Source organism: Anarrhichthys ocellatus, unplaced genomic scaffold (genome assembly GCF_004355925.1).
Source record: "Anarrhichthys ocellatus isolate YVR2014 unplaced genomic scaffold, GSC_Weel_1.0 scaffold15, whole genome shotgun sequence".
In the NCBI taxonomy this organism is placed as follows: Eukaryota; Metazoa; Chordata; class Actinopteri; order Perciformes; family Anarhichadidae; genus Anarrhichthys; species Anarrhichthys ocellatus.
This window is the reverse complement of record NW_022280045.1, coordinates 5,066,345-5,082,282: the sequence shown is the minus strand read 5'-3', so window position 1 is coordinate 5,082,282 and position 15,938 is coordinate 5,066,345. Positions and strand designations below refer to the sequence as shown.

Here is a 15,938-nt window from a genome sequence, read left to right as displayed (position 1 = left end):
ATGATGACTAAGCCTCTCCTGCGTGAGGCCTGCCCCATGCTCTGTGGTTATATAACTTAAGTCCAGTCAAGTTAAATCTCACTGTCGCGGTCTCTGCCATCGCAGATCAGTCAGTCTGACTTCGGGAGCCAAAAAACAAATTTGCAACAAAAAACTATTTTCTACATACAGGATTATACCACTATATTCATATATTGGAAGAACTAAAATTGAAGTGAGACTAAACTAAGTCCAACGGAGGAAAAAGTGTGGAGAACTTGTACTTTAAGGGAAAATCCATAGCCAACCTCCATCCAACCACACGGAGAGTTGAATCCATCATTATGTGTTTTATGTCCCAGTGCTGCAGTGGAGCTGAGCTGCACCCCTACGTCTCTATTGTCATTACGTATAAAACCTGCTGGCACTTACAGGAACTCTCCTGTTCAGGTAGTCAGGGCAGTGGACCCAAATGTCACCATGGAAAACAGATAATAAACCATGCAAGGGTCGATACAAAGCGGGGGACATTGAGACCACCACTGTCTGACAGAGATACATTACAATATGTGAAACAGTGTGTGTGCAGCGTGTATTTGCGAGTGTGGATAACAAGAGAATATATACGATTGCAATAGTCAGCTAAGCTACAGCAACAGTCAAAGGAAATGAGAATGCAGTAATGTCACATCATTGTTTACTTAGTTTGAAATCTTCTTATAGTATAAAAGACACAAAAGATGAAAACATTTGAAAAACATTAATATTCATGTTATTGCAGAGCACAACAGGTTGAGATTAAAATTCATTCTTGACTTTGAAAACAGTACTTCATAAAACAATCTCACCATACAACTTCATATGTGCCATGTGAGAACACACACCTTACGAGCGTAGCAAAAGTAACTAAGGGGGGGGCTTTAGCCAACAGTTACTTAAATGGCAACTGATTAAACTCTGTCTGCTGAGGAAGATCATGGGATATGATCAAAAGCTCCAGAACACCTTACCTTACCTTTTCAACAGCAGAGATGAAGTTAAACAAACTACAGTTACACCATCAGAAAGTCATGGAATGAAAGAAGAGCCATCTGAAAAATCATGCACCTTTCCCCGCCCCCCCCCAAGTCTTAAAAATAGGCAGTAATTAGATCTCAGTGGAGAATTAAAAATAAATGATTTCTACTTTATCAATGTGGTCCCCCCCCCTTCCAGTCACCAGCCTTCCTGCCTGTCTGCATGCCTGGCTCTCTCTTTCAGGTCTAAATTTAAGCAGCAGAGAGCACAGGACCCGAGACTCATCTCATGTTTCCTCAACAGATAACACGCAGGGTGGGCTGTTACTTGTATGTGCTGGCTGGTTTCAAACTCTGCATGTCTCCCTGAGCAGCTTTTGTTTGGAGTCTAAAGCAGACATGGTCCAGGTGCAGACAACCCAGAAGGGGAGAAATCGACTGACACATAAATAGACTTTAACACTGACTGAACATGCAGGACAGCGCCGCTGTTATGTACCGTGTCTCGACGTGCCAGTTTGTCTTGCAAATTTTTGCCACATGGGCAGACTTGTGCGGCACCATAGAGACTGATGTATGGACAGACAGAACAATTAAGAACACTGGGATGTAAAATTGTTTTTTCAAAGATAAAAGTTTCTATTATGACCTGCACCACAACAGAAGCTGATGGTAGCAGCTTCTGAAAATTATGACACAGACAGAAACACGATGAGTCATAGTCCACAGTAATCACAAACTGAATGAATGACCAATACACTTGTGTAAATGTTGTAAATAGTCTAAATAAGTACCACACGGTTTCTTTTGATTAGTTTCAAACATGATTATTGTGCTACTGTTTCCAACTCTTCTTTGGAAATGTAACAACTGCAAATGATGGTGAATTCACCACAAAGATTTGAATGTATATTTGGTCACTATTCGCTATCGTGACAGAAAGTTATTTGTATTTTACTTGTATCGAGTGTGGCTGGTGGTGCATAGTCTAAATCCTGTATAAAACAATCCATCCTCACAGATGTGAACATCTGTGCCCGACATAAACCGCAACTAAAAATACACAACAGTTCATTCTTATAAAATTACATAACTGTAAGGTATTTGTGGTCACGAAGGCCGTTTCTGTTGCATTTGTGACCGTGGAGAAGTTTGAGTTTCTTTGGTCATTGTCACAGTATAGAGCTTACTTATGAATCTCAGAGTTAATCTATTCCTAGAAGTCAATATTAAACAGGAAGTCTTCCTCGTCTTTAGTTTGCATTGTGACAATCGTGGTAGGCGGGGATTTGGTGTCCTCCAGTAGCTTTTTCTCTAGAGCTGCATCTTCTGGGCTTAGCGCCTCTCCTTTGGTCATGACGTACATAAAATATTCAAAGCCTTCTCCATAACCATACTTCTTAATCGACCAGTTGTACTCTGTGCGAGCATAGAGGCGTTTCCTGAAGAGGGGTGAGGCGAAGGTTATAGAGACAAATCGTCCTCCAGGCTTCAAGCAGCGTCTAACCTGGAAGAACAATGAAGAAAGAGGAGAGGAAGAGTATTAGAAGCCCTACTAACAAGACCCACACACTCATTTGAGGTATTTTATCTGAAATTGGTATCCCTCCAATCAGGCATATGGCACTGCGTCGCTGTAAGCCAGAGCAAATGTTAAGCATGGAGATTTTCAGTCCGCAGTGCTGGCTGTTTAGCCATGCGATCTGATAACACGGCGTGACAGTAGGAAAACTGTGAGGGTCCCTCTATATGAATAATTCTTGTTCTGGGTCCATCAACACACCAGTGAGTTGATCCTTCGTGTGAGATACACGTGTGCATCAGGACACGGTTAGCTTGAGAGAACTGCAGAGAGAACTGCAGAGCTCAGGCAACGAGTACACACACACACACACACACACACACACACATACACAATGTGGGAATTGACACAAACACATGCATGCAGAGACACATTTAGTTTGGTTCAGGCAGGGACTTTCTCCAGAGACAAAAGGTGTGAGTGGGAGAGAGGGAACAGAGTCTGCAGAGCTGTGAGCAACAAACTTTTTGTGTTTCATTCATCAAACATGTAGACTGGGTCAACATATGGTCACATATTCTACAACATTCAAAACATGTGGCCGGAGAGATGCAATGACTTTCAACATTTAAGGAGAGGTGAGTGAAGGCTAACAATGTTCTCTGACCAGTTATGGATTAAGCTTCTATTCGCTAGCATTGAGTGGCACCATTTGAAAATGTGAAATAAATGAGCCCTCAACACTGTTAGCATGGCAATACAATTGTTGTATTCAAGATTTGGTCGCCTAAAAGGTTGTCTTTTAAAATCAACAATCAGCTGTTTCTAATGTTAGCTCCCTAACGTTGGAGGCCAGCAGTAAAGTAGACTTCACATGGGACTAGGTGGTCTTGACTTGGGACTTGAGACTTTTTTTAGGGCGTCTCTGTTGGTAATTTGAAATATTATATAAGGAATCACCACTACATGGACATTTATTGTTCCAAGGGATCAGTGAACTAAATATAAACATGTTGTCTAGAGACATTGTTTATGAGCTAATTCATGAGGCCCTAATGCCATAGACTGTAGATAAAGTATGTATAGTGAGACGCTGCTGCTTTGAGCTTTGAAGGCAGAGGAACTAGCGTGAAGCTCACGTGTGACTTTCATGGAAGCTGGGACGGTAATGTCCTGTAGGACGGGGTAGTTGTGGTCTATAAAGCTGTGGAGGAGCACAGTGCCCCCCCCCATGCTGTCCTGGGGTCCTTGGAGAGAAGACGAGCACGTGTATCCTGCTCTTCTCACATGATTCATCTCCACCAGCAAGCAGCCCGAACATGAATTATTCACTCTCCACTGTGACACGGAGGAAAAACTAGAGGAAGGGTGGAGGGGTCGTTGAATATGGGATGAAATGAGTAATACAATGCACAGCAATGGGAGGGTAAAGCGTAGAGTGATCTACATTAAGAAGTGCCTGACAAAAACACGGCAGAGAGTTGACAGAATTCAGAATTGAAGCCATGACAATCACAATAAAAAATGGAGCGGATTACTGCTACTCAACCCCATAATATGAACAGGTGTTGTCCGTCAAGAAATAGCTCACAGAATAAGCCTACTGCTCGCTGGAGCCCACGGACCCCTTTTCTGTTTCTACAAGTGCAACATACAGACGATACAACACAGCTTTGAAGTTGTTGAAAGGCATATTGTATTGCTTTTGACAGGGCTAGGCTAGCTGTTAACCCACCTCAAATGTTTGGGCTGAAGTAGCCTCAACGAGTCCTCGTACAGTACAGTACAGTACAGTACATATGTGTGCTATAAAACAAAAGATATTGAGCAAAAAGAGGTACAAATGCTCAGTAGAACTGATCTTTTTTTACCCTTTTGATGAGCACATCCTTTCCCTTAAAAATACATCATGACAGTTTCCTCGGAAGACCATGTCAGATTAGTGGAACTACACAAAAGTCAAAGTACAGTACAGGTGGAGCCCTCCGGAGTCTTTGGTGAGTGACTAGACCGAAGTGGGAGTTAAAGTGCATCATCCTGACCTCACCCTTCAGCCATTATGCATGACACTGAGATGTATGGGTGCACACTTTGTACCTTTGCAGTGTAACTCCAGACCCTTATGTCACCGCTGATTAGAGGACTGACGTCACTGCAACCCAAGACGAGACACTGAACTATAGACAACACCTCGGCCATAACCGTCACGGCTTGTAAGCTAGGCCGGCAGCTGGAGGACGGCGTGAACACTAAACTCCGTTATTTAAGGACATTTTAAACAAGCTGACACATTACCCCCACCCCACATCATGGGTTTCTCAGGATACATTACTGACCGAGATTCTCACGCTCAAGTGTGTGGTGAGTCATATTCATACATATTCTGTATGTATATCAGCATGCGTACTACGACAACAGCTCTGGCACTATGCAAATCATCCACCCACAGATCAGAGTGGTGGCATTACTATGATAAAGGATCGACAGTGGCAGGTGTGTTCGCATGTGATGTTGTGCTTTGAATGCTGCAGACAAACAAGTGTTGATCTTAAATGTGCCTAATGTAGAGTCTCTAACCGAGTCAACAGGTGGAGGAAGGCTCACTGGCTGCTACACCCAAGTGAAGAAGTCAGTTTTCAAAATCCCCTCTCAGTCCGACATCTGTAAGCTGATCCTAAGTGGGCCACAGGGCTTCTCCAAGAGCACAGAGGAAACCACTCCGTTAGCGCCCATCTTCACACACTCGCACTCCACTGAAACCATTCCTCAACATACACACTCCACACACACACGACATGATTTACTCAAACACACACACACATTGCATCATGGCCTCTCCTGAATTATTCAGTGTGGTGGAAGGAGCTTGCGTCTGAGTGACCTGACCCGCCTTGAGTGCACTGCAACAAAGAGGAAACATGAGATCCGGGGTTCAGATCCCCCATGAGAAATTCCAGGTAATCCCACTGCCATTTTGAGATGATCAACAATATTGTAATATCAATCATATATGTCTTCATGTGGCGATCAACTGTTTAGTGTTATATTATCAGAACATTGTCTAGCCTTTCTGTGATCACCCCATTAACAATTACGAAGTAACAGTCTTTGTACTGGGAGAAACAAATGAACTTGTCTAAAACTTTGAAATATGAACTTTGTATAGGTCAGTCAAGTCCCCGCCTGACCTTTCGGCAATAGTCAATGAGAAGATAAGTTGTCGATCCAATAAGAATGACATTTCTCTGTGTCCTCAATTCCTCCACAATTCATCGCTTTGTCTTCCTGCTCACACTGGACTGCAATAGTAATATTCATCCTATTTACCTCCTCTTTGAGCCTAAAGATACTTCACATGAGATAACTGGTACGATGGTCAGATGAGGAGAGGGTGGCCACATCTTACTCTGTGATATCACTCTGCAGGACTTTCATGTTACGCAATCCAGGTTCATATAAGATTGAAAAGGTATGTTTGAGGCTCCTGAGGCAGTAAGCGCACACAGTGTCTTTCAAATTCTCCTCCATCAACATAACTCAACGTCCACTTACTGGCTGTAAACCACGGCCTTCATCTCTTTTCTTCAACTCGATTTGCTTTTAAAGACCATGAGATGAGGTTAAAAACCACCGAGCTAGAAGGTGGACCATGAGTTAAGACTTTTCTGGTCAAATTATCAGAGAATACCTATTTTTGGTGTTTCACCACTTTCATTATTTATCTTTGTTTGAAATGAGTTCAACCTGTCTGAGATGACTCTAGAACAGTCTTATGAGGCAAAGTGAAAGAGGAATGATGTTATTGGTGGTGGTTAAAGTGTGTCAGTAAATTTGGTCCATTTCACTTCCTTGCCGATCGCCAAGTCATGAAGGACGGCAAGCTATAACCGGTCAGGGTCCAATGTGTAGTCTGCTCTGCTTCTCGATCAATGCACAATAACAGTCTATAACTCTATGATCCCCTTAAATGACACAATGACCATCTCAAAAGACAAAACAACATCTTTCAGTCCTTCCTTGCATTGAATGGGTTTCATCCAAAAATGTGGGAGAATCAAAAATCATTGTGGTTTGCCCACTAATAAGTTATTATTGTTTTGTTATGTTGTTTGCACATTCTGAACCAATGATGGAGGCTTTAGTGTGGGGGGTGATTAGTGAGAGGCAAGCAGAGGTACATTTGTGTGTGTGCGCACCCACCTCCCTGTGGGTGAGGCAGAGCTGATCAGTGGGTAGAGACAACAACAGAGTGCTATCGCCGGTCAGCAGACTTGTATGGGCCCCTATACTGTCTCCTTTAGAGACACTGTACACACACACACACACACGGCTATGCAGCCTGTGCAGCCCTTAAACATGCACGTAAGAACAAATACTTGAACTGGGGCAGAGAGAACAGGGATGAGGAGGTGTACTTTTTATTTAGGTCATATTTTCATAGTTTATAGAATCCCTCCCATCTTCTCTGTGGTTGTTCACTGGTCTCATGTAGCTCCGTAGACCCCTCACTGCAGCCCCTCCCTGAAGTAATGTCCATTTGAAATCAACCGCTTCTCTTCCTTTCAATTTCACCTTACACCGACACCGCAGCCAGACATGTGGATGGCAAAAACGTGTAAATGTCTTGAGGAAACACAGGAACAACGAGGGAGTGGGTGAGAGAAAGGAGGAGGGGAAAAAAAGGAGGGTGGTAAGAGAGTAAAGACAGGAGGGAGGAGGGGTGAGAGAATGAGGTCTCAATGACGGTCTACCAACAAAGCAGATCTGCTCTTCTGCTCTTCCCTCCAGGGGTGCAACAGCCTGCTTTGCTTCCTTCATCCTTCCATCCCTATTTTATCCCTTATTGTCTCTTCTTCCTCCTCCAAGCTCCTGCCTTCAAGAGCCAAATGTGCAAACGCTATAAGGCACCATCTGCACTGGAGAAGGGAGTATAAATTTGCCTGAGCGAGTGGGCTGTTGCTGCACAAGCAAAGTGGCTTCCTTGGCAACATGTTTTAAAAATAAAAATAAATTATTAGAAAATAATACACCTTTTAAAAAGATAATAGCAGTTTTTCTAAGTCTAGGCGCTCCATATGCAGAAGAGCAAACCAACATAATAAACATGCATACTTGTGATCGCATGTATTCTTTAATGCAGACACATTATCCCACTGGAAGACTCACAGTACTTGGCACAGTGATGGATAACAGGGCAAACGTGAGTGTTGGATTCCCTCTCCAGCCTCCAACTCCCTGCCTCTTATATTCTGCCCTCCCACCTTTCCCCCCCTAAATTTCCTCTCTGCTACCCTCCTGTCCTCCCCTCTCCTCACCCAGCTCACACCCCATCACCTTCCACCCACCCACTGCATAGATAAATTATACATCAAAGACCTTTTCTCTTCTCTCCCTCAACATCTATCCACCCTAAAAAAATGGCTTGTCTGTGCGCGAGTTAACATTACAGAAAAAAGCTGACGCCGATTCAGAATGCAGATTTCTAGGCTTGATACCTTCTTGGATATTTGCTCTGGTATAAATCAGTTTGTTTGGGCGTGTGGAGGCTCGGGCTATCGTAGGAAGACGACAACATCCCAGCTTTCAAGTAGGCGCGTCCCTCCCTCTCACACCTCACGTTGTCATGGAGACAAAAGTTTAGCGCCGGTCACGGTAACATATGTAGGTCAGAACGAGACACCTCTCAAAACAAAAACACCAGGCAGCAGAACAGAGGAACTCACGCCTTCGTTAGACGAGGAGATTGCCAGGAAGTTTGGATAACGAGCGGCGCTGATATGAGAACACAAGCTCGAACAACACAAAAGTACACTGAATGTTTACAGTGGACATGAACATCAACATTTCACTGGTTTGAGGCTTTCTCAGTCTGCAGACAAGCACGACTGTGTGTCAGAAAAGTCTTTCTCAGTAGCCTAATTAGCGGGTTGACTTTAGGTGAATGCCGGAGTTCAATAAAAACAAGGAACAATTTTTTTTTACAATAAATGTAGCTGTGAACTGGTTCACTGCTGATCTGTTTACGAAGCGCTTCTTCAACGTGAATAAAACTGAAAGCTGTGCGTTGGTCATTCCTTTAAAATGAGGGGAAACTCTCGTCTTCGGGCAGGTTTTCAACCGCGTGTCCGGTGCTGCGAGACGCAATGTTAGTGTCAGTGTGTGCGTTGTGTCCGTGTCCGTGCCCGTGCGTGGACCCCTGTCTAACCGATCAGCATCTTCGCATTCAGCCGCCACATTCTCCCCTCATGGCAATCTGGCATGCCAAGCTAAAATTAAAAACCTCCCTTTCTTCCCTTTTCATCAAAAATAACTGTCTCTGGCTTTTATCTCTCCTTTCTTCTTTATCTCTCCCACTCCCTCTCACAGTCTCCTCACCCTTTCTGCCTTCCCTTTCCATTGGGGACCAGAGAGAGGTTGGCTTTAATTACTGAACTTCTTTTCACACCGGCGGAGAAAGACAGAGACACACTTCAGACACCCACATCCGCCCACTGTCATGCTCCCAGCATCCTTGCACTGCTTTTAAATGCCTATACTCACAAACCTGTGTGTGTTTGAGCAGTTGAGTTTGAGTAAAAACTTTCCTCATCCACGGACACTACTTGATAGCAGCCACAGATAAATATTCAATTTAATTAAGCAATGTTTGCTGTTCGTGGTGCAGTATGACGATAAAATGATGCAGACTTTGTGAAACACTTTGTACTGGATGGGAAGGCACCGAGTTCGCAAATGTGTAATTAATAAATTCATCTGCCTTTCAGAACAGTTTTTTCAAGAATCGTGAAACCGCAGAGAAACTGGAGCAAAACGTGAGCAGCTGGTACAGTGACACGTTTGGCTTCGACGCAGGAAGAGGGAAAGGAGAAAGGGTGTTCCCCTCTCTTTGGCTGGCTCCCTTTCGCTCCCTCTGCACCTCCGTTTCCTCCGTCTCTAAATCAAACGCTACCTTTTAAAGCCCAGGACACTTATTACACTTATCAAGCCCTTGCTTGCACTTATATGTAATTATCCATTAAGTTCTTGTGGGTAGACTAGCATCAGCAGCGGTTGGGTAATTAGTTTATTGCAGCCATTCCCTATTTAGCAACACTTGCCGCTAACAACTTACACCGCAGCTAATGTTGTGCTACTTTATATGATTAGTTTTTAGCCATAAACTGACAATGCATATTTAACTGCTTGGACAGAAATGAAAAAGTCAATCAATACAGATAGACAATATGGATAGATACAAGAGCCAAAACATAAACAACTGCTTCAATAAAGTCTAAGCTTGGCGAGTCGGAGATAAAGCGTTTGGCAGCAGCTGGAGACGCAGAGCGAGACACAAGAAGAGAAGCAGAGAAGGAAGAGAAATGGGCCAGTGTGCCTGACTGCTGAAGGGGTCTTCTGTGGGATGGGGAAGGGAGGACAGCTGGGTGGAAGTTCCAGAAGCACACTAACACAGTCCTGTCCGTTCAATGGGCCAGCAGCGCGGGGAGCCACTAAAACCGAAACCAACAAAATGTTACATGACACAAAATTGACACCTGAAACACTTTGATACTTCCGAGGTAGCTCTGAGGAAGATAACTGAGATGTTGTCTCTGTTACTCTCACTTTATTTTCCTCTTTTTAAAGTAGGGTACAGAACTTGTCAATACAAATTACGAGAAACATCTGAGCTTCATCTCAGCACTGACTAAAATGGCACCCAGCATTGCCTATTGGGCCGTCACAAATTCAAACTATTACCCGAAAGTGGGGTAATACAGGTTGAAAACTGTTCTTTCTAAACCCTTTACTGTCATTACCTTCCATTTTGTTCTGGCACTCACTGCCTCAGTGACTCTTCCCCCACTGGAGACCTCTCAGTGACTCATCCTACGACAAAGCAAAAGTTCTCCTTTTCCTCGCTGGCTTGACTAATCAAAAAAACAAACAAATCTTGCACCCTATCATCATGGAGAGGCACATTCACTCCTGAGTGCAGCAAGTAAGTTCTCTTTACTTTGCTCAGTCTCCCCCTGAAGAGGTAAGAGAGGGGGAGCAAAGGTTCACTCTGGCCCGCTGAGGGAAACCGATTCATTTGAGCTGGTGCTTGTCGGACAGAATAAGAGTAACAGGTCAATGTATCGTGATTGGTTTAGAGGACACTGGTACATTTACTGTGTCCTTCACTGGTTCACATACAGTACTGGCTACACACAGTGGTGCCACCCTGATACAATCGCTTTGTTTTTGGTGTGCAACCAAGATTTGCAGTGGCCCCATCAGACGACTCCTATGACAAACCTCCGGAGGCTCCAGAGAGCACAACATGAATCGCCAAGATGGTTTTCTAGTGTCGGTTTGTTTGCCGTGTGCAAGTTGTGCTGAATAATAACAGTAAAACTATTTACTGAGTGACTGTGGAGAGAATTAGAGGTAGAAAACACTTTTGTACAGCACAGCACTGCTGCAGACGTGGGCGGGCCAGTTTCCATAACAACCTGACAAAAAAAAAAAAAAAGAAAGAAAGATATAAAATAATAAACAACTTCGGCTAATTTATTCTTCAAGTTTGGGTGCAAAAAAAGCAAGGCGGCTCATCTATTTGTGATTTTGATATACATATAACTGCAGCCTCGGTTGATTGTTCCTGAACTACATTTGTTACATTTTAAAGCCATATTAGGAACTCTATTTGTCAAGGCGGGCAGCTGTGTGTGAAGGCGCCACAACACAGAACGAGCCAATTAGTGTCAAAAGCTGCACGCTTTCCATTGGTCAGCGTGGAGTCTCTTCTGGACTTACTGTACGGCAGAATTGATTCACGGGAAGATTGACGACAGTTTGTATTTTGTTCTTGGTCAAATATTAATATTTCAACAGTGCTTGAAGACAGACTGTATATCCTCAACTACACCGGTGTCGATCGTGTTTGCAAGGTGACTGTTTTTGTTTAAAAGCTTCTGCTGAGTCACGGGAACGATAATGTCATTTTGTCACAAACGTTGCAGACTTGACGGTTGGTTTTCACAACTCAAGCAAGTTTCAAGAGTGTGAATTGATTTTAACGCTGCACGCAAATTAAAGGAAAGCACTGATTGTCTGGAGGGGGGGGAGGAAATAGACTCAAAACCTTAACACACAACAGTAGCAGCAATGTGAAGTACACATGGGTTGAATCAAATGGGCTAAGACAACCAGTCACAGGTTTGATCCGTTAAAAGGTTTACACATGACAGAATATGTCCCCTAACTCCCGGCCTGTACAAGAGCCGATAAAACGGGGCGTTCAAATCTTAGAATTGCCTCCTTATCCGGGTAACACTTCAATTAACTCCCAACTTTGTGCCGATGTGCAGTAAGACAGCACTCTTGTCCTTTCCAGTTATACTGCCAAAAATGATAAAGCAGCTCTTGCTCTTCACACAAAACCAGGCCGAGACTCATTAAATACTAGATCATCAAACTGCTCTTTAACTGTGCTTCTACGGTCTCATTATACAGCAAGTGTTAGAGCCTTCGCAGTCAGAGCTGCAGACTCAGGGGAACAAGTGATGGGTTCGAGCCCAGTGTAGTGTGACCGTACTGTATGTGAGGGAGGGGGAGGAGGAACTGGATCCACATTAAAGCAGTGGGGACTACAGAGCACGAGAGGGGCAGAAAATGCTAGTTGGAAGTGCAGACTACAAGCTATAAAAAGAGATGTATTCTTTACTGGGCTTACTGGACACCTCAATTGCCTGTTAGGGCAGGACAACTTATTTCATTATCATTTATATTGGCGCATAGAGTGACGTGTAATTCTCAACAGAGCTCCTCTCACTCTGAGTAGTCAAAAGACATCTGTGTGGGTGTGCAGGTGCATATTCGTTTTCCTCACGCTAAACTGATAAATATCAAAAATCTGACCAATGTCAGACCACAACACACTTACCTCCAGGCCATAGAAAGTAGCAGCAAATGAACACTCCCAATGCAATAGCCAGCAACTCTATTTAATGAATGAAACAATTAAAAGGTACTCTCTGTCAACAAAGCTGTTGAAGCAAATGTACTTTCCTGGCATCTGGTCAACGAGGGAGTCTGAACAGAGTCTGCCCCGAGGTACACAACATTTATTGGAAGTTGGAAGGCTCCAAAAGAGACTTGGCTCCACTCCGATGCCTCTGATGACTCTCCTGGAAAGGCGTAACCTACAGTACAGTAGTCTGGACAGCTGCTGCTCAACCACACCTTGCTGGCGTCATTAAATACATCAGGAATGATATTGATCTCATGTGATCAAGATGGATGAAATCGAGCTGAGAGGCATTGAGCAGGGCAGGATGGGATGCCCCACGCTGACTGACGGTGTTTTTCTACTTGCACCTGGTTGGACTGGGCTCCCGCAGTGAGCGTAAAGCAGCAGTGACCGTAGGAGTTGATGTTGAAGTGACTGGAGTGGGACTGAGTCACCGCCAATGAGGCTTTTATACATATTTAACAGCCAGAGGAATTCCCTGTCTGTTGTACTGCAGCATCAGGACCTATATATACACAACCAAAAGTAACACACATAGCACAATGGTTAAATGGCTTCCACAGTACTCTGCAAAGTAGACGGAGCTGCTGCTGAATGCAGTCTCGTATCCTCACATGCTAAAACAACAGCAACCAACATTTAAACAAAATGTGGGCTGTGCAGATTAATACGCAGCTGGTTTGGTTAGCCTTCAAGCCTCCGAAACAGATCCCTATGCAGTTAGCTACAATAGCTAATCCATCGGGCTAATTTGTATGATTACTGTATTTTGGTCAGGAAATATGGCTCACGCCACTTTCTCCTATACATATTGTTTTTCCAATGGATGTGTTTTGTTTCTTGAATCTCTGCAACACAAGTGGCGAATGCAAAGTTAGAATGACCCATTAGTCAAAATGGACATGCTTAAAAACACTCAAGGGCAACAACCACTGAATGTATGGATGTGTGTATGTATGATGAGTGTCAAAACCACTGAATCAGTAATGAGAAAACATTTTAATAAACTGCTGGGTGCTCGATGTGTTACTGTAAGTGCTTCCTCTCCACAGCTGTGCCATTGAACCAGATACATCAGTACTCGAGCTACATTTTTGATAACTTATGTAACTTTGTAAACTCTCAGTCAGAGCAAAACAAGAACAAACTGTGTGATATGTTTCTAGTAACTGGAGAATTCCCATTGAGTTACTTCCCTTAACTTGTATCCAGCTCCTCTGTACTTGAGAGGATGCATATAAACATGTGTGGCATAGTGATAATATCCCAAAAATATTAATTGGGGTCTGTAAACCTATGATCTAATGGTTAGTAGTAATGGAAAGTATACATACATTACAGTTAATAGACTAACACATGCAAAGTCGCATGCAAAGAACATCAAATAGAATTTAAAATCAGATTCTGATGTAAGTAGCATGTATCTGATATGTCTTTAGTATAATTGACTGCATATTTCCACCATTGCATGTTAGCATGATTTCTATGGACAGTAATGACAAACAACATCAAGAGTGCTTTTCCCAGAGCTAATCCCAAAGGGGACTGAACAAATCCCTTTGCATCTTGCCACCGGCATCAAAGCTGGAGAGTAACACTGCACATCAAAGCTCGAAAATTCATCAACAGCCTACAAACTGAGCGCCTGAAAATGCCTGGAAAAATTGAATCCACCTCATTCCTTGTGACTGTTTCTGGCCCATCCAGCGAGTAACCACAACAAAGAATCCAATGCTCACTGAGCTGCTTTGTTCAACCTTAAAATGTCACATTCAATTCAACAGACACTCAATAGTGCCCTCAATAGCGCCGAGTACTGCTGCTGTTGCTATTGTTTTTGGAGCTATTTCTGTGGCAGCAGCGGATCCTGTAGGCAGAACGTGCAGTTTGTAGACTGCTACAGCAGCGTCTCTTCACGTGCCTCAAACCAGGTCGGCTGTAGAGCAGTAGAGGGGCGGGCTGAAGCTCGCCCACTTAGGTCCCTCACACCCACCACCCTCTGATATAAAGTACTGCTTCGACTGGGGAAAAGATTATTAAACTTTCCATGCTATACAAGCTTCAATTTGCGGTTATGATGCAGCCGACTCGTTTGTGCACATCGGTGCAGCTCATTGTTGCGTGATAGCGCAAGAAAACAGCTTGGTAGTAGCAGGAGCTGATGCCACCTCAGCAGCAGGCGTAACACGGTCTCTCCATCACACTGTCGCACCTTCTGTTTGTTTGTGCTCTGCTTATCCGTCACTCTTCTTTTTTTTCTTCTTTCCAGCCCCTCTGTCTGTCTCTTCATCGCTCTCCGTCTGATCGAGGACTGGATGAAGCAACTTGGATTCAAGAAGCTGTGATTGCTTTGTGAAAATCCAACGCGGCCCCAGGCTGTTGTTTTTCATAATTAAATATTGGAGCAATAATCTGGCTACAAACAAAACCCACAGCAGACAGGGACGGTCACACGGCCGGGCTGCAATTTTAATATCCATACTGTACATGTTAGAGCAAAATGACCACATACAGTGGTTCCAAAGTGGAGGCACTGTGGAGCATTAGAACGGTTCTGAACATGTAAGACAGGAAAACATACCCCCCTGCCCTCCCTCCCTCTACACGTGAGTAGCTTTGTCTACCAAAACGCCCTGCTGTTATCTCTTTCCTCCCGTCTATTTCTAAATCTAAAGCGGCATAAAAGCCAAGTCCAATTTTTTGTATAATTGCATCATTTGGCAAGTGGTACAGTTATTTCAAGCCCTTGGATGTCGCTCTGTACACTACGCAGAGGCTCAGAGAGACTTGCAGTTGAAGATTTTTTAGGATAGAAGAGAGAAAGAGAGTCGAGAAAAGGGAAATATCACAGATTATGGATGGACACATTGGAATTCTGCAAGAGGGTCAGCATTTGATTTGATGTATTGGACAAATGTCAGGTGAACACAACGGACATGGATTTAATTGTTTCAAACACTGTATTAACGGAGATTCAGGAATCTTAAAAGTACCCTGATTGACTGATAAAAACCTCCACATCTCAAGATTTACTCTTCCTTTGAATATTGGTTGGATGAAGATGGATGTTTAAAAATTACTTGAATATTCTGTCAAAGTTTATTCAAAATTGCACGAATGTAAACATCACTTATCAACATAATAACACTTTCTCTGGAGGTTTAATTAAAATGCACGTTAAAAGTGTAACATCAAACCCCCGCAGTTTCATCTCGATGTTCGGTAAACAGAAGGCGGACAAACTTTCCCTTTTTCCGAAACACCTCTCGCCCGGCGATGGCACGATGGAAAGCACTGCACTGTCACCTAGTTTCCATGGTAACCTGTTGCTATGGAAACAGGCCCCGGAACAGACTCGGGAGTCGGAGATTTTGTTGCCGGAGAGGCAGAGGGAGGTGAGGGGAGAGAGGCAGAGGGAGGTGAGGGG

At 43.7% G+C, this 15,938-nt stretch overlaps 1 protein-coding gene across 2 annotated transcripts in view; it reads right to left on the bottom strand.

Annotated features, from left to right (window-relative positions):
• Window positions 1-1,108: 1,108 nt before the first annotated feature.
• Window positions 1,109-15,938, bottom strand: part of ece2a (endothelin converting enzyme 2a) — a 58,726-nt gene continuing 43,896 nt past the window's right edge. For both annotated transcript variants that reach the window (XM_031854693.1, XM_031854694.1), the window contains one exon: window positions 1,109-2,502. In XM_031854693.1, the coding sequence (XP_031710553.1) occupies window positions 2,212-2,502 (291 nt within the window). In that variant the 3' untranslated portion in view covers window positions 1,109-2,211. The remainder of the gene's footprint in view (window positions 2,503-15,938) is intronic.